Source organism: Mytilinidion resinicola, assembly GCF_010093595.1.
Source record: "Mytilinidion resinicola strain CBS 304.34 unplaced genomic scaffold BDZ99scaffold_30, whole genome shotgun sequence".
In the NCBI taxonomy this organism is placed as follows: Eukaryota; Fungi; Ascomycota; class Dothideomycetes; order Mytilinidiales; family Mytilinidiaceae; genus Mytilinidion; species Mytilinidion resinicola.
In genome coordinates this window covers 477,532-498,988 of record NW_022985466.1, presented here as the reverse complement: position 1 = coordinate 498,988, position 21,457 = coordinate 477,532, and the positions used below count along the sequence as shown (strand labels likewise).

Sequence of the window (21,457 nt, the reverse complement as noted above, 5' to 3'; positions counted from 1 at the left end):
ATGTATTGGATGAGCATCTATCTAGGCTACGTACGCCGTATATATACTCCTGTGTGTGGAGGCTTACGTAGCCGTACCGTAGAACTGTGAGGGCTAAATATAGGAACCGTGTTCTATATTAAGGTAGCCGACGCTAGCCGTACCACACTCCGTAGGCTAGCTGGCTAGGAATACGTACTCCGTCAGATAGAGTCGCGATATCATATTAGCGAAGGGGATGACTAAGAAGTAGCGCGAACATCTTGTAAATCCGGTATCATTACATCGGAGAGGTTAAGAATAGAAAAACTGAGCATACATCTTTGCGCTGTTAGTAAATTGAAACAATCGGTCCTATGCACACGATTCCTGTGCGAACCAATTTTTCTAGCTAACCTATTGTGAGTAACTTACCCTCAGAGCCCATCTAAACAAGTAGCAGATCTGGACAAAGCCATTGTGTAGGCCTTCCAAACAACTCCCGCTGAGAAAGCTCTAGTACATGCTGTTGACACAATATTCGGCTTGCTTATCTAGCAGACAAGTACACTGCCCCGCTAAATCTATACACTCGTTTACCACTGTGTGAGAAGCTTCATAGTATTTTCAGCATTCTAAGAAAGAGAGAAGTTCGGCATTTTGGGCAAGTAGTAAACTCGCAAGGCTATCCTTGACACTGTCAACACATTATACGCAGAATGGAAGTGTATCCGCTGTCCCCGGTTTCTATTAGTGCGTTGGGGCCCCACAGACAGTGGCAGGAAAGTGTACGGATATTTATGGCAAGGCACTGTATTTAATCGATTAGAAGGCCAGCCCAAAATACCTTCCCAAGAAACAAGGTTACGATTGCCCGGTGCTATGTCCTGCCCATCACAGTCCACAGAAGTCAAAACTGAGATGAGCAGGGACTCTTTTAAGTCGCCGTCCTGGCATTTACGCACATTTCGCTGGTTAGGCGTCCGAGAGGAAGTCTCTACGATCTTGAAGATCTTAGCCAGGCTCTCCTCCGAGCCGTCCCATTCTCCAGATCGGCAGCTTCTCGGGCCACTCGAACATACCAGGAGGCCTAGGTCTGAAAAGGGTGCGCCCAGTCCCGGGCTCGTTGTGAGATGGTCGATGGAGCAGGACCTGCGGGTGGGAGAGCTGGCTGGGATGTTGAATTCGGCCTAAGATGTGGCGGAATGTACTTATTGCTGTCCGAGATGGACTGTAGAGCAGTTGGAAAGCTCGTGTTCGGCGTTACAGCATTGACAACCTGCTTGATTGTCTCGGGGTGTAGTTGCTTGAACGAGATGAAAGAAGGCGTCAAGACGTCCATGGGTTCTTGCCCTCACTCCTGTAAACAATGCATCGATGACTTCTCTTTCTCCACTAAGCTCTGATTCTAAGTCTCTACACTCTCAAAGCCATAACCACCGCACAAATCTCGACACCATCGTTCTCGAGTCTACTTTGCAAACAAACCCATACCGTGATAAATCTCGCAAATCAAAATGCAGTCCTGGAAGCTGCTCGCATTGTTGCTGCTCGCATTTGCTTCAGCCAGAATATCGTCTCTCGTCCGATGTAAGCTTACGAACCCTTTCAATCTCATTCATCCCTTTTCCCTCGAAATGCCTACCACTTCGTATGCTGGCGAATCTGTTATCAGCACCAATTTTGCGTTCCAGAAATCATGAGGGTATCGGCTAACTTGTTTTCGATTCTAGATCAGAAGGCCATAATCATCCCCAGCACTGCCCACACGACAGAGACGGTCACCGTCACAGTCACGATCATCTCGACCGTTACGAGCAGCCCCTCCGAGCCCGCCAATGTCTCCCCAACGCCTCCCCCTTAAGAGACCTCGCCGCCCCCCGTCGCCTACTGTAAGCTACCTTCCCAACTGGTCATCACATTGCTTGCTTTTTCTGTAACTTGCTCTGCTATGTTCTTTTCCGATCCCTTCTGAAAGAAGTTTTCATTTTCATGCTTTGTGTTCCAGATGGCTAACGAAACGGATAGTCGAAACCATCATCCGCTCTCTCTTCCACATCGTGAGCGACCTCGAAGATCATTACAATAGGGCAGGCGTAGCGGCAGCCATTATTGCAGGCTTTGGGGTACTTGACGCGGTGGTCTTCGGTGGGCTGAATTAAAGGCAGAGGAGTGCTATAGACGTTGCGTTGGCGGCAGAGCGGGATATCGCGCGAAACGCTGAGAAGAGGGAGACAGAGCGAGCTAAGGAGGCGGAGCAGAAGGAGACGGAGCGAGCTAAGGAGGCGGAGAAGAAGGAGACAGAGCGGGCTAAGGAGGCGGAGAGGCAGGAGCGAGAGCATGCCATGGCGGCGGAACAGAAGGAACGAGAGCGAGCCATGACGGCGGAGAGAGTGGAGCATGAGCGTGCCATAGCGGCGGAGGAAGTGCTGGAGAAGAAGTTGGCGAGCTTGGAGAAGATGCTGGAGAAGGACCAGGGCCGAAACTTCGTCGCGGAGATCTTCGAAGAGATAGACAAGAGGTGCGAGGAGTGAGGGGACAGTTTTGAGAGTCCCGGTGATGTGGATCTTTCGCCTGGACGGTCGCGAACCCGTGCTCCTCGGATTAGTACGCTTGTAGGAACGACGAGGAGTATCGTGGGGAGGCATAAGGGCAAGGTGAAGCTCATCGGGCTCTCGGGTTAGAATCAGTCTGCCTAGTCGCCCTTCGTGTAAGGTTTTTCTTGGCGTTGTGGTGTGTTTTTTTGGTGTTTTGGCGGGTTGGGGGTGGGGGTTTTACGTAGAGGCATCTTATCTTCGTCAAGAAAAGCTATATCATCCTCATCCGCAAACGACGACTCATACTGGTCTTGAAATGGCCTATCGTACTCATATTGAAGAGATGGCTCATCCTGGTCTGAAGGGAATATCTGCTTGTTTCAATTTGCTGTGGGAACATGAGAGCGATGTCGCTCAAGGACGCCCGCACGGATATTCTTCTTGCGTAGCAAGCTTGGCTCCACTACCTTGTCAACAGACGCCCTGAACTGTGTATTTGCACCTCTGTGCGCCCCGAAGAAGCAGCGAACCGGCACGTTGCACCCCCAGCAGTGGCAGACAAGGGTACACTGACTTACACTGACAGGTAGCTCCAGGCCAGAAGGAAGATGGATACCATCCAACACGCTCGTGACCACTGGAACGAGCTTCAAATTGATGCAAACGAAGCGGTCGAAGCCTTTCTCGTCGATTGCGGACTATTGACGTTGGGATCGGAAGCCTCGGAGGGTAGTTTTACGACTGCTGAAATTCTCCAAGGCTATAAACCAGTTCCTGCTGGAACAGTAGATGGGTTAAATCTGAAGGAAGCGACCGAGAATCTGAAAGACCGACAAGCTTGCTGTGATTTGGCCTTCAAGAAGCTCCGCGACCATCGGGACTACTATCACCGAAGCCTCGCACCTTACTTCAAGAAACGCGAAGATCGCCCTCGCAAAGAGGTACAGCAGGACTTTGACAATCTCCATCTATCAGCAGGCCAGAAAATCACGGCGGAGATTAAAGCGGCCCAGGAGGCTCTACGTCTGGCGAAACAGAACGCAAAAGCACTGGGAGTATGGATCTCTGCCAACCAAACGTCGCAATTTGGTGATCATCCTGATGATGGTTACCGAGACATAGATGACAGAGCATGGATTTCTGACGTTGGTCGGGAGATCATCGAGAACTGGATGGATGTCGATGGATCGCTTCCACCTGACTTCCCGGGTGCTCCTCCAGATATCGATGACTTCTCTTTTGATCTAGAGAAGCATGTGGACAGTGTAAGCGCCATGGCCGACGAAACACAACGCGAGAAGATAGACGACTATGCTCGCAAGTACAGGCGATATGGGGCGCGAGGCTCAAGTTCCTCCTTGACTTGTTCGTCAGGATCTAGTGACCAGACCAAAAATACGAATGTCGAGGATCTATTTCAAGGGCGACAGGTTGACGTAGGCTTGGCATCAACAATTTATGGACCGACACCAGGAGCCCGCATTCCACGTGCGCGCTGTCCGGAATGCAACTCGGAGCGTCCAGGCTACATTGTCTCGCGAGATCGAGAAAGCAGTGAACCGGCACGTTGGACCCCAAGCAGTGGCAGACAAGTGTACACAGACTTGCAGTGACAGGTCATAAGTCTGTGCACACGCTTTTACCACTGCTTGGAGTACCCTCATGGAATTTCAAAAACCCACGGGCGATGTCAAGCTTCAAGAAGTGCAAATTAGACTGCCTCTTGATTGATTGGCTGCTTACTAGCTGGGCTGCTCCTTACAGTGGTGTCGAGTGAGCAACAATGGAGCCAAGTAGTCATTAAATCCGTGTGCCCAGACTTATGACCTAGTACTGTATGACTTGACACAACCGTGTCTTTCGGAAAGCGTAGAAGATGCTGCAACAAACTGAGAAGCGAGATGGCGAAATCATGAACGAGGGAAAGCGATGAGATCCAGATTGTTTGACAACTAGGTAATGAGCGAAATGGTCAACGGAGAAGAAATCGAAGACCAATGGGACCTGGGCATGTGAACGGAGCGCACGAGCCTTTCAATCGAATCTACCAGACGTCATTGAAGGTGGACGCTCTGAAAGTCATTCCTGTCCGATCTCGCATACTGAAGCTACCAACCGGCGGATTAGTAATTACGGGTGTAGGCGTTGTGACAAGACGTTCAGAAAAGCATACCCACTTAGGACCGAATTTCCAGTGTATGGAGAGACTCTCAAGCAACTTCGATAGTTATATGCACAGCTTGCTCTCATACAACCAGAATTCGGCAGGATTTTTCTTTTCGTTTTTCTTTTCCTTGTTCTTTTTTAAAGGGACGGTGAAGTGTGTGTATACATATATATAATATGTGTATGATGTCAACCAATTAACCACTATCTCAAATGATTTCCTAATCTTCGTCCATGCAAAAAGCTTGTGAAACGTGTGAGCCAACGTGTCCAAATCCCTTCAAAGCACAATAGTGCTAAACTCTGGATATTTCTTGAGAATTTGCGGAGATCCCGGCTTCAGCCTCCAATGCTGAGCGCGAGTAAGATGTAGCTTGAAGCGGTCCGTCAACTGTGGTGCGGAGCACTTGCAGCCGCTGCAACCCGTGATTGTATAAGGTCCCGTAGCTCCGAATACGAGGTCCGGTGGAGGCGCAAATGTGATAGCTTCGTTGAGGCTGTAGGGCCAGCAGATGGTGGTTTGGGATCCGAAATATCCTTCGAGCTCTGAACTGTCACCATCGTCTACTGGTTTGCGGGCTATGATTCTTTCTCGAACGCTTGGCCTGTGTCGTTGTTAGCGTTCCATACTAAAGCGTTGGAGAATATGCCCATACCATGGGAGGAAGTCCCATCGACTTACAGGGCGGCCGATAGGAGTTGTTGGTGGTAGCATATAAGAAGGTATCCATGGGATCTCCTCTACAACTGGGCGGATGAAGTACTGTAATCCAGCACGTGTGATTAGCAGGCGTCTATTTGCAATAACACTTGGCCGACTATCTTAGCCCGCCCATGATGAAGTATTCAATGGTCACTTACTCGTAGGAGGCTGTGTAAGCACCAGTACGCTCCCAGAAAGCTCGCAGGTTCTATCCAGGACGAGCCTTCTCGCATTTGTTCGAAAAGAGCTTTCGAAAGCGGAGAATTGCAGCCAGTCGACGAGAAAAAAGGTGCCATACAAGGTACAGCAGGCAGTATGGTATCCAGTGTATCTTTAGGAAGGTCTTTATACTTTTCCAGTGCGTTCTGAACCATTTGCTCAAACTGGGAACCGGGGCCGTCTCTCCTAGGCATATTTCCTAAACTCCATATACTCCTTAAACCTGGAGAAACATGGATGGTTGGTCGACTGGGAGATGAAGTAACATTCCTATTGCTTGTCCTGATCATTCCGGAGGACGACGTGGTTGAAGGCGTGTCCATTGAGAGAGTTCGAGGGGCGCTCAAGTCCGCGAAATCAAGAGACCCTCTTCCATTGAAAGGCGTTGATGTGTCGTGCACTGATAAGCCATTGCGTCCTAGGTCATCATATATCTCGCCTACCGAGTAGTTCTCTGCTGTTGATGTTGCAAAAGTGTCGAAATTTGACTCGGAGTGAATAACAGACCAGAACGCCTCGTCGCCAAATGCAAGGCTGTCAGCTTGGGTCAGCGGGTCGATGTCGTGAGCTGTATTGAATTCAGGGTTGTGATAGCCGGTGCTTTCTGCTGCACTGGCAACTTCCGGTGAGTTTGTGCTACTGTTTGGGCTCGGAGAAGTGTCCTGAGGGCCAGGGAATCCAGTGGTGTTCTGGCTACGCGACGTCTTTCTTCTCTTGCTGCTGGATAGAACTTCCGTACCTTGGCCGTCGGTCTTATCTTTGGGGGACTTGTCATCCGTTGAGGGGCCCAGACTTCTACTGGGGTCGCTCGATGTACCGCCTTCGCTTTCCGGGAAGCAAAGCCGTCCGATTCTCTCCAACCGAATCCGTAGACGGGCAACTTCCTCTTTCAGTTCTTGGTTCTCGGCAATCTTCTCTTTCAACTCTCGATTTACATTAGTAGCGAGGAGAGCTTGGAGGGCGCTTTCCAGCTCTGCTATACGTTGCTTTGTCTTTTCACGCATGGCACGCTGGGACCTCCGGTCTGACAGTCGCTTGCGTTCTAGCCGTGACGCTGTGTCTGGGGACTCATGTCTCTTGGGATCATCTCTCTTTGACTTCTTCCGTCTCTTGTCGCTCGATGCAGCGGCGTTACTATCGGCACCTTGCGCTTGCGTTGATGGACTCATCGTGGCGATTGGACGCTGTGTCGGGGTACCTCGACGATTAATGACGATAATCCGATGTCTCACAGGCCGAGAATTACAGCGCTCGAGCTTGAAATGAGACGGTCAAAGTACACGATGCAGTGTTGTTATGGGAGGAAGCGTACAAGTGCGACAGAGGAGGTTGAAATTGAGGCGTCCGGGGACGCGACGTCCGGACTAACCGGACGAGTGAAGGGCCGCCCCGCAGCTCCACGTTTTTGCCCCACCCCGGAATTTGATCGTGCATAAGTCTAGGTATATTCACTCCATGCCTAAATCTGGCCCATTAGGTATGGAAGGCTTATGAGGGTTATATTCTCTAGCTCGTACCTGAAGATCTGGCCGCAATGGCAGTCCCTTGATTCTCATCGTAAAGAGATGTCACTTTTCTGACTCGGTGTTGCCTGAATCATGAGTTGCCCCTTTTGGAGTGTCTCTAATCTCCCCGCAAATTGTTCCGACTTCAAGTTGCATCTCTCAACGTCCGATGAAAAAGATTGGTATTTACAGTACATACTACGGTACAGGCAATCAAGTCCTCCTCACATTAACCCTCAGGAGCTCCCAATTCTCGCCTTTGCACTTTCAAAAACAGAGAGCAGAGCCTTTGTCAATCCAAAATGCTCCCCAGTCCTCTGGTCTACTGCGGCCAGCACTCCTGCAATAGCCGACAGCTTCAGTAAAGTTGCAATGAAGGCAAATCGTCCCTTCCCGACCTTCTGATCTTCCATAGTCTCGCCCCGTTTGAAAGCCCCCTTGTTTGCGACTTTCACTTTCCCAATATTCTTGATATCATAAGGCGGTTGTAGGAAGCCCAGGAGCTTGGCCAAGAAACCAGGGGGTGAGACTACCGTTCGCGTATGAGTGAAGGCGTCGAATCCATGCTTGCCGTGATAGTATCCAGTCCCAGACTCCCCGACACCGCCGAACGGGGCAGTAGGTACACCAGCGTGAAGCATTACCTCGTTGATGGTTACTCCGCCGGATTGGGTGTGGGATATTACTATTCGAAAGATCAGTCTGCGATGACTTCGGCTATACTTGCTTTGAAGCACTCACTCTCGTCAATTTCGGCCTTGTTCTTGCTGAAGATGTAGATTCCGAGAGGATGACCGAGCGTGTTGATAGCTTGGTATGCTTTTCGGAAGTTGTCTTTGATTACTGGCAGAATTGGACCGAAGAGCTCTTCTTCGAGCAATGGGTCTTTGGCAGTTAGTACTTTGTCCTATCACTTCGGTCTAGAACGGTTGCGCTACCTTTCATCGTCACATCAGTGATCACAGTCGGAGAGATGTGAAGTGTGTCCCGATTGGAAGTTCCACCCCTCACGATCTTTCCCCTAGTCCTATCCATCATCCCCTTCAAGCGGTCAAAATTTCGTGCGTTGATGATCGTAGTCATGTCTTCCTTCCCGCTTTTCAAAAACTCTTCAAACCAGTACTCCAGTTTCGCGATAAATTGGTCGTGGACATTCGGATGCACGAACACGTGGTTTACCGAAAGGCAAATCTGCCCTGCGTTCAGGTATTTGACCCATGCGATCTTCCTCGCCGCCAAATCAAGATCCGCGGATTCGCAAACGATAGCCGGACCTTGTCCGCCAAGTTCCAGGACGGTAGGCGTAAGATGCTTTGCCGTAGCTGCCGTGATGAAGCGCGCAACTTTCGATGATCCAGTGAAGAAGACCTCATCGAATTTGTGTTCCAAGATCTTCCCTGTCTCCCGGGCGCCTCCAGTGACTATCCGGATGGCGTCCTGGTCCAAGTATTTCGCGATCATCTTGATCATTAAATTCTGCGAGGCCTCTGCCATCTCAGATGGCTTCAGCATGACCGCACACCCTGCCGTCACGGCTGCAATGAGCGGCTGAATAGTCAGAGTTATCGGGAAGTTCCATGGGCCGATGATGAGTGCTACCCCTAGTGGCTCCTTTCTAATGTGGGCGCCTGACAGCCTTCCCATGATTAATCCGGCATCCGGGATCTCGTCCGCAGCCCATTCCTCCAGATGCTTCAAATGGTCGAGGACGTCATTCTTCATCGACATGAACTCGACGAAGTGGGTCTCAAATTCGTGTCGGTTGAGGTCCGTATTCAGGGCTTTCACCATTTCCGCCTCATTGTCCTCAATCATCCACCATATCTGCTTGAGCTGCCATTTGCGCCATGCTAAGGATTTCGTCTTCCCGGATCGGAAAGTCCTCTGAATGGTCTCGTAGGCGTCTTCGAATTCGGCGTCGGTTGTGTAGGTGGACATACTGCTCAAACGATAAGAAGTAAACAACGCGAATGGTGGATATTGTTCAGGGCTAGAAAAACGCGAAAGTTCGTGGTTGTCAGTTGACGCGTTAAAACGGAACGGAAATGAGTTCCCGAATTCCGAGCGCGGAAAAAGAAAGGAGAGTGGGAGGAGTTCGAGATAAACCGGGCTAGCGACGTGTGATATATAGTTGGCTTACGAGATCGACAAATTGGAGGTTATCGCATGAACTATTCAGCCTAACGGCTCACGACAAAAATGAGTAACTAAATAAATGTACTGACGCGGGCGGGTGGGGATAGTGGGGATGCACTGGTTCCCGAGGCGTCCTCGTCAGCAATTTCCCTGTAAGAAGAGGACACTAAGAAAAGCAAAGATCAATGCAAACCTCCTCACTTATACATTAAATAGCTGTATTGGACCATAAAACTACTTGGTTTTCACTCCAAGCATATAATTCCGTTCCGAGAATGCGGACAAATGGCTAAATATTCATCGTGGATGTACCTGTAGACGTAGACACATTGTCCCATATCTTGGATCTAGATAATTTCAGATATCAAAGAGAATTTACTTCGGTTCCTTAAAGTCCGCGTATTGTATCTTGTGGTCGCTCGCCAGTGAAATACCTCACTCTGACGCTCGTGGGCACATGATTCAAGCTCTCCTGGTCACGTGAAAACACCGAGTCACGTACCCCATAGTTGAGGTTAAGGATTTCTTCCAACTATCTTTACATGAATAGTTATAACTTGATTACGAGGAATTAAAACATGTTGCTCACATGCATCTTTCAGAAGTTTACATCCTATATAGAAATTCGTCAATGCGATGAAGGACTTTAGACAGTTGCGAACAGGCGTGCACACTTCCATCCGACGGCGACTCTTTTCAAGCAACAAACGCGTAGCTACCAAGCATAGCATACACTTCCCAAGCACTGACATACTTTTCTCCTTCGAGGATTTGAGCGACCATCTGAGCGTTGCGGATGTAGAAGTGGCTGTTTATATGGTGTAACTGTTTGATAACCCAGGCCCTCATACCTGGTACTGCATTGGATAACCCCGCGACATAGAGGGGAAAGATGAGCATATAGCAGTCAATCAGGTGGTCATGCGTGTGAAGATGACCGGTATGCACTGGAATATCCAACGACGCCAAGGGTCTTCGTCGAGCTGCGCCATTGCAGTCGACGTAGGGCGGCACGCTGGCACATATCTCGCGAGCCAGTATCTCAATGTTTTCTTGGGCCACTGCTATCCGTGGTGAGTGCTCAGGGGTCGCCAGACAGTGCTCGATGAGAGAGCTGATGACAAGAATTCTCATGACTCGGAATAGGTTCCGCGCCAGGCATATTTTTGGGTCGGAGTAGGTATCATATTGAGATCCAAAGACTCTCTCTGACGTGCAGTCCGTAAATGTGGTTGTGCGGTCCCATCTTGCTGGTAATTCGAGGTCTAAGGCTAATAACCGTACGTCGAGCTCCGTGGCCGCTCTGATGTATTGCTCATTGGATAGCACACCTCGTGTAGCATCGTTTCGGAATCTCGCATAATCAACCATCACTTCCGACAGTCGTATCTTGGGGTCTTTTGTGTCAAGGTGTTTGGCAATATGAGCTTGAATCGCCATCAACTCATCAGATACCGGTGAACCACTACAAAGACAGCTCATGAGGGAGTTCGAGCTGAGTCGCAATAAAATGTCGAAGTCAGAGGGGTCTTGAAACTGCTCCAGGCCTCGCAGTTTGACAAGAGAAAGGGCCCCATTTACATGACTTGTCCATGACTTGTTGTTTCGAGGCTCGATATCGGTGATCTTTTCAAAGAGATCGAGAAGAAGTGACGCCAGTAAAGTAGCCTCTTTAGTGGCCTCTGTAGGGATTTGGAGGATCTTGTTGGTCATTCGTAATGCTGCAACATATCTCTCTCGAGCGTTCGCTAGTGCAGTGTCTGAGTTGACCTGGTGCCATAGATACGCTAAGCTAACGGCCTCGATTGCCAATGACAGGTGTTCCGGTGAGTCCGTCGGGTGAGAATACGGCCTAAGGAAGTTCCAACATTTGGAAGTAATGTAGTAGGCAAAGAACGCGTCCCGGGCTTGCAAGTCTATCGATAGAGGGAGAAACTGAGGGGATGCATTTTTCAATGAATATACTTTCTTCGCAACGGCCAGGCTTTCGTCCCGAATGCGTAATTGCTGCGTATTGCGGTATCCCGAACAAGCTACACTAGCCCTAACGCATTGGCTGCAAGTTGGAGTCTGAAGATCGCACTATCATAACGTTCAATGTTTGCTCCGAAAAGGGCTATTGCCAGGATTACGACGCACCTTCAATCTCCGAGCTCTACATCTTTCACAGGCCTTTGAGGGTCTACCGCGGAACACCATTATGGCTGCTTAGGGTCGTTGCTGTAGGAACATCCTCCTGGGATGATGAGATGGTGGGTGATGGAATGAGGTTCGTAGCACGCCGTTCTTTGAGGAAACAGGGGCCGACTGGAACAGTGGGTCACGACGCCAACGCTATTCTATGTTCGGGATGCTTTTCGGAGTGCATGAAGGCAGCTCATTGGCTAGAAAGAGAGACTTGATGCATGACTACTCCATTTACGGCATGTTTCTCGACAGACAGCATGAAATCATCGCCCATTTGCGACTTGTGATCTTAAGCTATATAAGCCTCAGATTTTATCTGGGAGAGAAATAGTCTAGGCTCGGAGATGCCGCAAGAGGCTTGATGAGACGCTACATCACATACAGCATGCACTTCGACCGCGAGATCGGCTAAGATATATGAGTTTCGGCCTGGTAGCAACTTTGAAGAAGTCCTCGGTTGATTCATTCCCACCACTAATTACTATCTACACGTTTTCTTCCTTCCAAGGTTCCTCCGCTCTCTTCCCGGCTTCAACATAACTATACACCAATCCGCAGCACACACACCATTGTCAGGCTATCACAATCCCCATAATGGCCTTCCTCGCGGCCTTCATCAAACGCCAATTCATCTCCTACCCACCCATCCCGACCACGTCCTTCTCAGGCAAAACCGCCATCGTCACCGGCAGCAACGTCGGCCTTGGCCTCGAAGCCTGCCGCTACCTAGTCCGCCTCGGGGCATCACAAATTATAATCGCTTGTCGAAACACCGAGAAAGGAGAGGCAGCAGCGAAAGAGATTCAAGCCTCAACATCATGCCCACCCGATACCCTCAAAGTGTGGCAACTCGACATGAGCTCCTACGCTTCCGTCCAAGCCTTCGCCGATAGAGCTAAGGCCGAGCTGCCTCGTCTTGATATACTTCTCCTGAACGCGGGCTTGGGAACAATGAAGTTCCGGATGGCCGAGGGCCTGGAAGAAACGATCAACACAAATGTCGTTTCGCTCTCGTTGCTTGCGTTCCTCCTTCACCCGAAACTTCATGACACAGCAGTCAAACACGACAGCAAAACACACCTCACCGCGACAGGCTCCGAGCTCTACGAGGTCGCCAAATTTGCGGAAAGCAAAGCACCGGACGGCCAGATCTTCGCGAGTCTCAGCGACCAGAGCAAGGCTAATATGCTCGATCGCTATAACACTTCGAAGCTGCTTCTGATCTTTGTTATCAAGCAGATCGCTGCTTTGGCTCCTCTTGAATCTAGTAAAGTCATTGTCAACTGTGTGGGTCCTGGGTATGTGGTTTTCGTATACATTCTTCCCCATCAAATGCTGACATTGAATCTTGTAGATTTTGTCAAAGCGAACTCCATCGCGACTACACCAACGCCGCCCTTCGCTTCCTCATAAAGATACTCGCTCGTCCGACCGAGGTGGGCTCGCGCACACTAGTGTATGGTGCCGGCGCAGGGCCGGAAACCCATGGCCAGTACTTGCCAGATTGCAAGATCACGGCGACGAAGGGGTTGACAAGTGGGGAGGCTGGAACCAAGTTGCAGAATCGGGTTTGGGTGGAGTTGAAGCAGAAGTTGGAGGTCATTCGCCCGGGTGTTACTTGGTTGGCTTGATTTTGCTGATACTTTGGGATTATGTGCGATGAATGAATTGGGCGGGAGATAGAGGAGATGAGTTGTAATAATCGAGACAGAGACATTAGTAATGTTTCGGGTACACACGGTACAGTACCGGCACAGAATTCTGCACACCTGTTTGCCACTGTCTGAGACGCTTCGGTGCCTTATTACACACTCAGTTGAGATGTAAATTTCCGGGGAGTGCGAATTTAAGCGCTGCCAACCGCTTCTAATCAGCCTACGTTGCCGCTGTTCGAGGTGCTTCAACATGTTTTCGGAATCTAGCAAGCGGTTTCAGATGGAAGTGAATGCGCAAATGCATGTCCTAGTATTGTACTCGCAAGATTGAATCAGAAACGTATGCAAGGTCATGGTATATTGAGACAAATTTTGTTATTCATACTCCCCGCTTACTTCCAGAGAAGCACCGGCTTGAGTGTCTTTCCGGAACGCATATCCGCAAGAGCAGTCTGATACTCAGCCACAGGATATGTCTTAACCAGCTTCTTAATTGGAAATCTCCCCGCAGCGATCTCACTAGCGAGATACGGAATGAACTAAAAATCACGCAGTCAGCACCACACTGCCCAAATCGAATAAATCGAGCACTTACCTCCGGTGGATTACTATCCCCCTCCGTACATCCCACATACGACTTCCCCTGACTCATTAGGCTAGTCGCATCCACCGCAACCTTCTTATCCCTCCCCGTCACCCCAACCGTTGCCGCCTTCCCTAGTATTCCCAGTACATCGATCATCAGCTCGATCACCGGCACAACACCCGTCGCATCGATGCCATACTGCACCCCTCCCGTCATCGCCGTCAATTTTCTTATCTCCTCTGCGAGGTTCTTGTCGTCGCCTTTGAAGACATGCGTCGCGCCCAGCTCTTGCGCGAGATCGAGCCGCGACTCGACCAAGTCGACTGCGATGATGGGGGATGCGCTAACGTTCTTCGCTGCGATCAAGGCGCTCAATCCTACAGCACCGGCCCCGAAGATGGCGATGCTAGAACCCTTCTTCACGGCTAATGTGTTGATGACGCAGCCGGCACCGGTTTGAATACCGCAGCCTAGCGGCGCGAGGAGGGCCAGGTTGGTGTCTTTTGGGACTTTGATGAGAGAGTTCTCTTGCACAATTGCGTGCGAGGCGAAGCTGGACTGGCCGAAGAAGCCCCCGAGGACGTGGCTTGGATCCGTTGAGTCTTGCGTGTTGTAGAAAAAGGTTCCGTCGGTCAGGCGGCGGCCGCCCATGTTATACGGGATGAAGTTCTGGCAGTAGGCTGGGTGTGCGGAGGAGCAGGCGGTGCATGCGCCACAATGGTTGAAGGTGAGGAGCACGGACTCCCCAGGTGAGAATTTGGAGGTCAGGTCGCTGCCGACTTCGAGGATGGTGCCCGCGCCTGGGTGGGATTAGCGGAGGGTCGGATAGGGGCGTTGAGAGATTCATCTCCAATGAAGGAGCCAGTTCATAGAACCTACCTTCATGTCCTAAAATATACGGTACAGGAAACCCCTCTTTCATGCACGTGAGATCTGTGTGGCAGATCCCCGATGCGTGCATCTCCACCAGCACCTCTTTCGGCCCCGGGGCAGTGACATTGAGCGTCTCGAGCTCTAGCGTCCCATCGTACTTCCTCAATACCAATGCTCTTGTCGTCCTTGAAGCCGTCATTGTACGGTGTTAGAGCGTACGTATTCAAGTCACGTGCAGAAGGGAAAGACGGCAGGCAGTCTAGTTACGTACCTACAACATGAGGGCATAACGTTAGCATCTTAACTACTTGAGATCGGAAATGCATGTATAGCCTACTGTGATACGATCCTTGGCTTCTAGAATGAACTCCCCACGGGGTAGTGCGGGGGAACGTGTGGGTCGGGAAAATCGGAACGTCAGAGGAGTCTGACCAGATGGCGGGCTGGCTGAGGTGACTAAATGGAGCACGAAACTCTTGAAATGCGGGGCCGACCAGATATTTTAGAACCGAGTCAGTTGAGCTTGACTCGGTCGTGCGTCAACGATCGGGCATGTGCATGGCTGTAGAGAGTTTTGAAAATTCGAAAATATGAATGAAATAGCACAGGATTTCGGCCAGAATGGTTTCGAACCCTTTCATGAAACTTACACGCTTTATATACCATTTGAGTGATCTTGATAGAAACCTGATCTAACCTCTCCTAAATCATGCCAGCGGCATACTTCTCTGCGCTGAGAAATCTGGCTGGGATATCCACATATTTGGCCCTGATGTAGTCCGCAAACCCCTTTCCTAGCCCATCAAGCAAGGGAGTACTGCTAATACCCCGGCCTAGAGGGCCATACACCACGAAGTGAACCGCCTTGATATTCGGGAACTCGACTCTCTCCAGGTAATAATCGGGGGTCCAGTCATCGCCAATGAGCTCCTTCATTTTCCCGCTTGTCAGCAAGCTACGAAGCCAATCATACTCCTCATCGGTGTGGACGAAAATTCCAATGTTGACGTTTGCACCCTTGTCGCCAGATCGGGCAAGTGCAATATCACCAAGAGGCTTCGAGATCGTTTCTCCAAAGCTGCTCAGGTCCACCGGGTTCGTAGGTTCGTAGCTAACTCGTTGTGTGAGAGGCTCCGTCTTCGAGGGATGTCCAGAGTCGAACTTCTTCACTGAGAAGTTCTCCGCTGTGGCTATTTTGTCGAGGATGTGAACACCCTCTTGGAGTTTGGCTTGCTCAATCACTCCCGGATAGTAGGTGAGGAACTCCTTGGGTAAAGCGGTGCGGAAATCCATACTTCCGTGTGCTCCAGAATAATGTTGCATTCCGTTGTACATCTGAGCTTTTAATAGCCCGTAGAGAGTCACCTGTTTTTCTGATTGCGCGAAGATGCGGACTTGCGTCGTGCCTCGAATTTGGCTTTTTGGATTCGTCTCCGGGACTCCGATTCTACACCAAAGTATTAGCCCGATTTCTACACGAATATTTGCACAGATATATGTACCTTTGGAATTCGAGGATGTCAAAATCGTCAAGTTGGCCAGTTTCGCGTAACCTCTTCCTGATTTGGTATTCGTGGATGTCATACTTCCGCCCGATAGACTCTGGGGTTCCGGTTGCGGCCATGAGCATCTCGCATTGGTATCCTCCCTTGTAGAAAACAGCTAGCTTCGTGGTTGGTGGAGGAGGTAGACCTTTCGTGCCCGAAACGAAGACTCTACGAAATCTGTCAGCGTATTTTTCACTATACTGATGGTGGCTAGGACAAAACCCACCTGTCCTTGCTGATTTCCTTTATTGAGATGTTTTTCAAATCTGCCTTTACACAGCTGTTGAGATAATGCTCGCCCTGGATTTCGTAGAGCAGCTGGCACCTGATGGTATCCTCGGTGACGAATCCGTTCTGCTGGGGATGCTTTGTGATAACGCAGTCACCGTTCGCGTGAATCTCTGCGATTGGGAGAGCGATATTTTCGAGTTCCTCGGTAGCATACTTTTCGAATCCAGAGAAATTAGCTCCGGTGGCATATGCGGAGCACTCAATCAGATGGCCAGCTACCAAGCCTCCAGCCAGCTGATCAAAGTCGGTATCGCTCCATTGATGCCACCATTGCGCTATACCGATCACTGGTGACGCGTCCGCAACTCTTCCGCCTGGATATCTAGTGAGTACGCATTCGTGACGTGGTGCCATAAAGCTTACACATAATGAGGTCCGCGCCCTCGTCCAAGCCCTTCTTGATAGCGCGAGCTCCTAGATAGGCGTTGGCGCTCACAATTGGCTTATTGGGGTTTCCGACGAAGTTGTTCGTATCTTTGGCCAGCTTGATGTTCGGGTTCAACTCGTCCAAATGGGGAACGAGGCCGCTCTCTTTCAAAATATCATCAATGCTGTCCATCAAGTTGTCGCCCACTACGTAGGCCACTGTGAGGTCATATCCTTTCTCGTCAATCTTTTGAGGTTAGCTAAAGAGCTTGTGTCATCTGAAAATGAGGCTAATCTAACAAGTTTTTTGACCTCCTTCGCAAGGCCTGCGGGATTAAGGGCGCCGGCGTTCAGCACGACTTTGATTTTGTGCTTATTGATCAATTCGAGGGTCAACCTGAACCCGTCCAATGCCGTTTGCTCATATCCGGGGTGTTTCCCAGCGTTGTACGCTTCCGCGTTGTTGGCCAGATTGATCTCTATGGTGAAAATGCGGTCAACATTTGGATGTCAAGTCGAGGTATACAACGTGAATTTATTTTTTGAATAGTAATAACAAGTCTAAGGGTGACATACCCGCAAGGTAGTCGCCAGTGATCGCGTCGATGGGCCCATTATTCGCCTGATTGAACATGAACTCGCCAGGGTCGCCTATGGATAATTAGATGCTCTGTCACTCAAACACACCACAACAGAAATTCGAGAGACTCCACGTACAGTTTGCTCCCGAGCAATCGGCGACGCGGACCGGACGTTTTGCTCCATTTACAGCCATGGTTGCTTCGAATATTCAAGATAGCCCGCAGAAAAGTTGGACGCGACCTTCTTCGCCAACCTCAAACACATCCCCGAAGTCTTCTTAAGCATTTCCGGCGCGATAGAGTGATGTGGTGCGGTGCAGCGGGACTCGATCCTGGCCGCGGTTAGCAGCGTGACACCCCACTAGGAATGTGGGACTCGGAAACCTACTGACTGTACCGATGCGCTGTAATCCGAATCGCCATTGTTGTCGCAAGAACTTCAGAGAATACAAGAGTGCGGGAACTCGGCATCTTAAAATGCCTCGCGGCGTGCTGTGGACTTGATTCAATGCGAAAGCCATTTGGCTGAAGGAGGGCTCCAGCGCTTCCATTACAGCTGTCCCCCGCATTGAAGCTAACCTGCGGAGGAGCTACCCCAGACTGTGGCATTAAGCATGGACTTTCCCCGCGTCGTTCATTGGTGGCCGCGGAGCAGAGATACGCTTTTGGTGAGGGAAAAGTCTGACGGGGACGCGTCTGACAGCGCCCTGAGAACGCCGGCGTGACATGAATCATGAATCAAACATTAGACCGCAGCCGAGTGGACGTCTGCTGACGGTGGCTTGGGGTCGATGCATAAACTCCGAATAACTTCATAGTTGTTCATAAGATGAAAGCTCCCCTGGATAAGTGAATGGCTCCTGAGTCAGCTGTCCTGATTCAGCTAACATAGCCACATCACCGGAAATTCTTCGGGCAGCCATCCATCCGTTCAATAGAGGGATAGTCGAATCCAGAATGCTGTATAATTGGAGTTTTAGGTATCGCTTTCCATTATGTCTAATTTTCTCTACTATCATCAGTCTCTTCGTTGCGAGTCTACATCATGTCTTCCAAAAAGCCTTTCAGAGTGGTTATCATCGGTGGGAGTGTCTCTGGCCTGACCATGGCACACACGCTCGAGAGAGCGGGTATCGAATACGTGCTTCTTGAAAGAGGTTCGGAGGTCACGTTCAATGGTGGCGCTAGTATTGGATTACAGCCTCATGGGCTCCGTATCATGGACCAAATGGGAATGTATGAGGACATTCTCGGGACGACCGCACCAATGATACGAGCGGACCACCGGCATCCAAGCGGTGAACCTATTGCGCAATCAGAATTCATGCTGCAGATAGAAGAAAGGTATCAAGAAGGGTGGGCTTCGTGACTTGGAGCATCGCTGATTGCTGCGACCAGACACGGGTATCCAATCTTGTTCTTCGAGCGAGCAGAGATGCTCGAGATCCTGTACAATCACTTGCCTGACAAACCCAAAATTCTGTGTTCAAACAAAGTCGTGAATATCCAAAGCACTCCAGAATATGCTACTGCAACCACGGAAGACGGTACAAACTATACCGCAGATATGATCATTGGCGCAGATGGTGTAAACAGCACCACGAGAAAGATGATGTGGAAGATGATGGCGGACACAGATCCCGATCTTGTTCAGAAAGAGTCCACATCAATGTTCTCAGATTACTCCTGCACCTTTGGAGTCTCAATCTTCGACAGCGAAGATCCAGACCTGCGCCCAGGTGTCAGTCATATCAACTACGGGGAAAAGCAATCGCATATCTGCATCATATCCACCCGGAATAGGAAATTCTGGTTCTTAATTCTGAAACATGACAAAAGATACTATGCTCCGAACATTCCACGATATACGAATGTAGATCTTGAGGCTTCGGTCCTGAAACATAGCGCGATCCGGGTGACCGAACACTCTACACTCGGAGATTTATGGAAGCATAGGTCAAAGTGTACCATGGTGTGTCTTGAGGAGGCCATGTTTGATCGATGGTCCCATGATCGTCTGGTGCTGCTCGGAGATTCAGTACACAAGGTTACTCCCAACGCCGGCCATGGCGGAAATACTGCGATTGAAAGCGCAGCTGTCCTCGCAAACTTTCTCTACGAAGCCAAAATGGGAACTAGACAAGGGTCATCATTGTCCCATGAAGGCCTGTTGGCCATCTTTCAAGAGTATCAATCAAGCCGAGAGGTCAGGGTTGCCAATGCATGTCAGAAATCATCTGCAGCGACGCGACTCCAGGCAATGGACAATTTCTTGTGGAAATCAGGCGCGCTCCAATTCGTTCCCATGCTCGGCGAGGATATGGAAGTCAACGCGGCCTCGGCACTGATTATGGGTGGAGAGCCGCTCAAGTTCCTTGAGTATAAAGGGAAGAATGGCTCGATTCCATGGGATGGTTGGGACCTAGCTACGCTGGCTGACTCTGAAAAGAGATCGTTCTTTGACTCGGTGCTGGGCTATTCCATATATCTTGCCCTGCCATTAGTCTTACTCTGGACACTGCGGGAAACGTCAGTCTGGATATCACCTGTTTTGTCAGCGGCAAACGACTTCAACGGAACGGCATCGAGCGAAACAAGAAGCATTCAGGGCTCTCTCACTCATAACAGCTATTTCCTGTCTACGGCTACCTCGAAGCCTTGGTGCTTGATTTCGGCGTGCGTGGAGATATTATCAATTGGCTTGTTGATGGCTGTGGAAGGATTTCGGGCCAGCGAGCCATGGAAGTTCCGCCTCGAGTAAGTCTCCTCCGTCCTAGTATTTGCGTATCTAAGCAAGCTGTCAGTGTCTTGGCTGCTCTGGGCGCATTCCGCTTTGGTGGTCTTGGAGTGGTCGGTGCGCTATATTTCTTCGCGCACGGTGTGGAGAGCTATATATCACCCAGACCAGATCCTCGTGGGCATGTCGTCCCGTTATCAGTGGCTAGAGCTCTCCCGAAGGCCTTTCTTACCAGCATAATAGTTACGCTCGTGCTAATCGGTAAGCTGCCCGAAAGAGTTCTCCGTGTCAACCCAGGATCGTCAGAATACATCCTGGAAGCACTGATACAGGTCCTACCGGTCCTGCCCTCTCTATTAATCCAAGTATTCACGATCTTTGGTCCGTCTGATGCTGGAAAACCGATGATGGGCCATGCGGACATTGAAAACCTCCAAGTCGCATACGTAATATCCGGGCTGATTTCGGCGTTAGCCCATGGCGGCGGTCTGTTGTTTGGTGTCGTAACCTACGTCACGCAAGCAAAAAGCAACTTCAATGGAAGGTGGCTCGTTGAAATGCTCCTGGGGGCTACCGGTCTCAACGGCGAATTACGGTCCACGTATGTCTACTTTACAGCCGCTTCCATCCTTTGGGTATTCTGGTGCTGCAGATTGGTCATTCCCGTGGAGTCTCGCACCATAGGCTTCAAGTTGAAATTGGCCCTGGCTATTGGAGCGAGCGTTGTGACCGTTGGACCAGGCGCAACGGCTTCTTTTCTTTGGCTATGGCGGGAGGACAAGACGCGCTGTGACAAGTCCGCCGCACTAAGGCTTCAGAAGAGCCTTAACAGACACGACTGGTTGTCAGCCGAAACGAAGTAATGAGAGAGATCTGAAACATATTAGAGCGCTGACGGTGATGGGAAGGAGAGGTTGAAACGTCGACTTATATTACATACACCTAGTCTTACCCTTGTAAACATACCTTATCGTGAACCCAGAAGCTGCCAATAAGCCACAGTGAAGATCCCCGCGAACCCCTTTGCGCCACTAACAATGCTGGATGCAAATTCAAGGTTTTCCAAGCGTGCGTTGCGCGAAGACAAACCTAAGAGCATCGTTGATTTGAAACCCACCATTTAGACCTCACACCGCGTCCCGCGGCCCCAGGAGAGACCAGAAAGAGTCCTGCAGATTCCGCAGATGAGGAACGGTACGCCAAAGACGGAGATTTAAGGTCTATCTTCAGCGCCCTTAAAATCTACCTCAAGTTTCGCTCAACTTCCTAGGATTTGGAACCATGACAATGGCGTCTATCTTCTTTACAATTGCTGCGTAACGTACTCCACAAGCGAGCGGCCCACCCAAGCGAGTGGCCCACCTCATCACCGGAACGCGCTCCGTTAACTTTCAACCACCATGCCTCAAC

At 50.2% G+C, this 21,457-nt stretch overlaps 9 protein-coding genes across 9 annotated transcripts; 3 read left to right on the top strand and 6 right to left on the bottom strand.

The window, feature by feature from the left end:
* Positions 1–1,815: 1,815 nt before the first annotated feature.
* On the bottom strand, positions 1,816–2,689 carry BDZ99DRAFT_468783 (uncharacterized protein). Its single transcript, XM_033721341.1, has one exon. The coding sequence runs from the start codon at positions 2,298–2,300 to the stop codon at positions 1,971–1,973; it is 330 nt and encodes a 109-aa protein (XP_033569811.1). The 5' UTR covers positions 2,301–2,689; the 3' UTR covers positions 1,816–1,970.
* Positions 2,690–3,298: 609 nt separating this feature from the next.
* Positions 3,299–3,673, top strand: BDZ99DRAFT_340438 (uncharacterized protein; the record flags this gene model as incomplete). Its single annotated transcript, XM_033714358.1, has 1 exon — positions 3,299–3,673. A coding segment is annotated over one exon (375 nt), but the record flags the coding sequence as incomplete, so codon positions are not given.
* A 1,158-nt stretch (positions 3,674–4,831) lies between these two features.
* Positions 4,832–5,512, bottom strand: BDZ99DRAFT_200684 (uncharacterized protein). Its single transcript, XM_033713245.1, has 2 exons — positions 5,318–5,512; positions 4,832–5,266 (listed from the first exon to the last, which is right to left on the bottom strand). Exons 1-2 carry the CDS (start codon positions 5,374–5,376, stop codon positions 4,942–4,944), a joined length of 384 nt encoding a protein of 127 aa, XP_033569809.1. The 5' UTR covers positions 5,377–5,512; the 3' UTR covers positions 4,832–4,941.
* A 1,701-nt stretch (positions 5,513–7,213) lies between these two features.
* On the bottom strand, positions 7,214–9,054 carry BDZ99DRAFT_454575 (aldehyde dehydrogenase). The gene is made up of 3 exons (XM_033718396.1): positions 8,027–9,054; positions 7,830–7,973; positions 7,214–7,773 (listed from the first exon to the last, which is right to left on the bottom strand). Exons 1-3 carry the CDS (start codon positions 9,024–9,026, stop codon positions 7,325–7,327), a joined length of 1,593 nt encoding a protein of 530 aa, XP_033569808.1. The 5' UTR covers positions 9,027–9,054; the 3' UTR covers positions 7,214–7,324.
* A 614-nt stretch (positions 9,055–9,668) lies between these two features.
* Positions 9,669–11,454, bottom strand: BDZ99DRAFT_576696 (uncharacterized protein). The gene is made up of 2 exons (XM_033728602.1): positions 11,364–11,454; positions 9,669–11,306 (listed from the first exon to the last, which is right to left on the bottom strand). The coding sequence occupies exons 1-2, from the start codon at positions 11,421–11,423 to the stop codon at positions 9,921–9,923; spliced, it is 1,446 nt and encodes a 481-aa protein (XP_033569807.1). The 5' UTR covers positions 11,424–11,454; the 3' UTR covers positions 9,669–9,920.
* Positions 11,455–11,878: 424 nt separating this feature from the next.
* BDZ99DRAFT_454568 (NAD(P)-binding protein) lies at positions 11,879–13,139 on the top strand. Its single transcript, XM_033718395.1, has 2 exons — positions 11,879–12,709; positions 12,766–13,139. The coding sequence occupies exons 1-2, from the start codon at positions 12,006–12,008 to the stop codon at positions 13,040–13,042; spliced, it is 981 nt and encodes a 326-aa protein (XP_033569806.1). The 5' UTR covers positions 11,879–12,005; the 3' UTR covers positions 13,043–13,139.
* A 276-nt stretch (positions 13,140–13,415) lies between these two features.
* On the bottom strand, positions 13,416–14,724 carry BDZ99DRAFT_503774 (alcohol dehydrogenase; the record flags this gene model as incomplete). Its single annotated transcript, XM_033723985.1, has 3 exons — positions 13,416–13,605; positions 13,662–14,452; positions 14,532–14,724. 3 exons carry the CDS (start codon positions 14,722–14,724, stop codon positions 13,459–13,461), a joined length of 1,131 nt encoding a protein of 376 aa, XP_033569805.1. The 3' UTR covers positions 13,416–13,458.
* Positions 14,725–15,227: 503 nt separating this feature from the next.
* BDZ99DRAFT_401108 (DUF1446-domain-containing protein) lies at positions 15,228–17,504 on the bottom strand (the record flags this gene model as incomplete). The annotated part of the gene is made up of 7 exons (XM_033716210.1): positions 15,228–15,972; positions 16,028–16,240; positions 16,299–16,677; positions 16,727–16,976; positions 17,030–17,208; positions 17,306–17,380; positions 17,447–17,504. The coding sequence occupies 7 exons, from the start codon at positions 17,502–17,504 to the stop codon at positions 15,228–15,230; spliced, it is 1,899 nt and encodes a 632-aa protein (XP_033569804.1).
* Positions 17,505–18,124: 620 nt separating this feature from the next.
* BDZ99DRAFT_454560 (FAD/NAD(P)-binding domain-containing protein) lies at positions 18,125–20,505 on the top strand. Its single transcript, XM_033718394.1, has 2 exons — positions 18,125–18,654; positions 18,709–20,505. The coding sequence occupies exons 1-2, from the start codon at positions 18,356–18,358 to the stop codon at positions 20,069–20,071; spliced, it is 1,662 nt and encodes a 553-aa protein (XP_033569803.1). The 5' UTR covers positions 18,125–18,355; the 3' UTR covers positions 20,072–20,505.
* Positions 20,506–21,457: the final 952 nt, after the last annotated feature.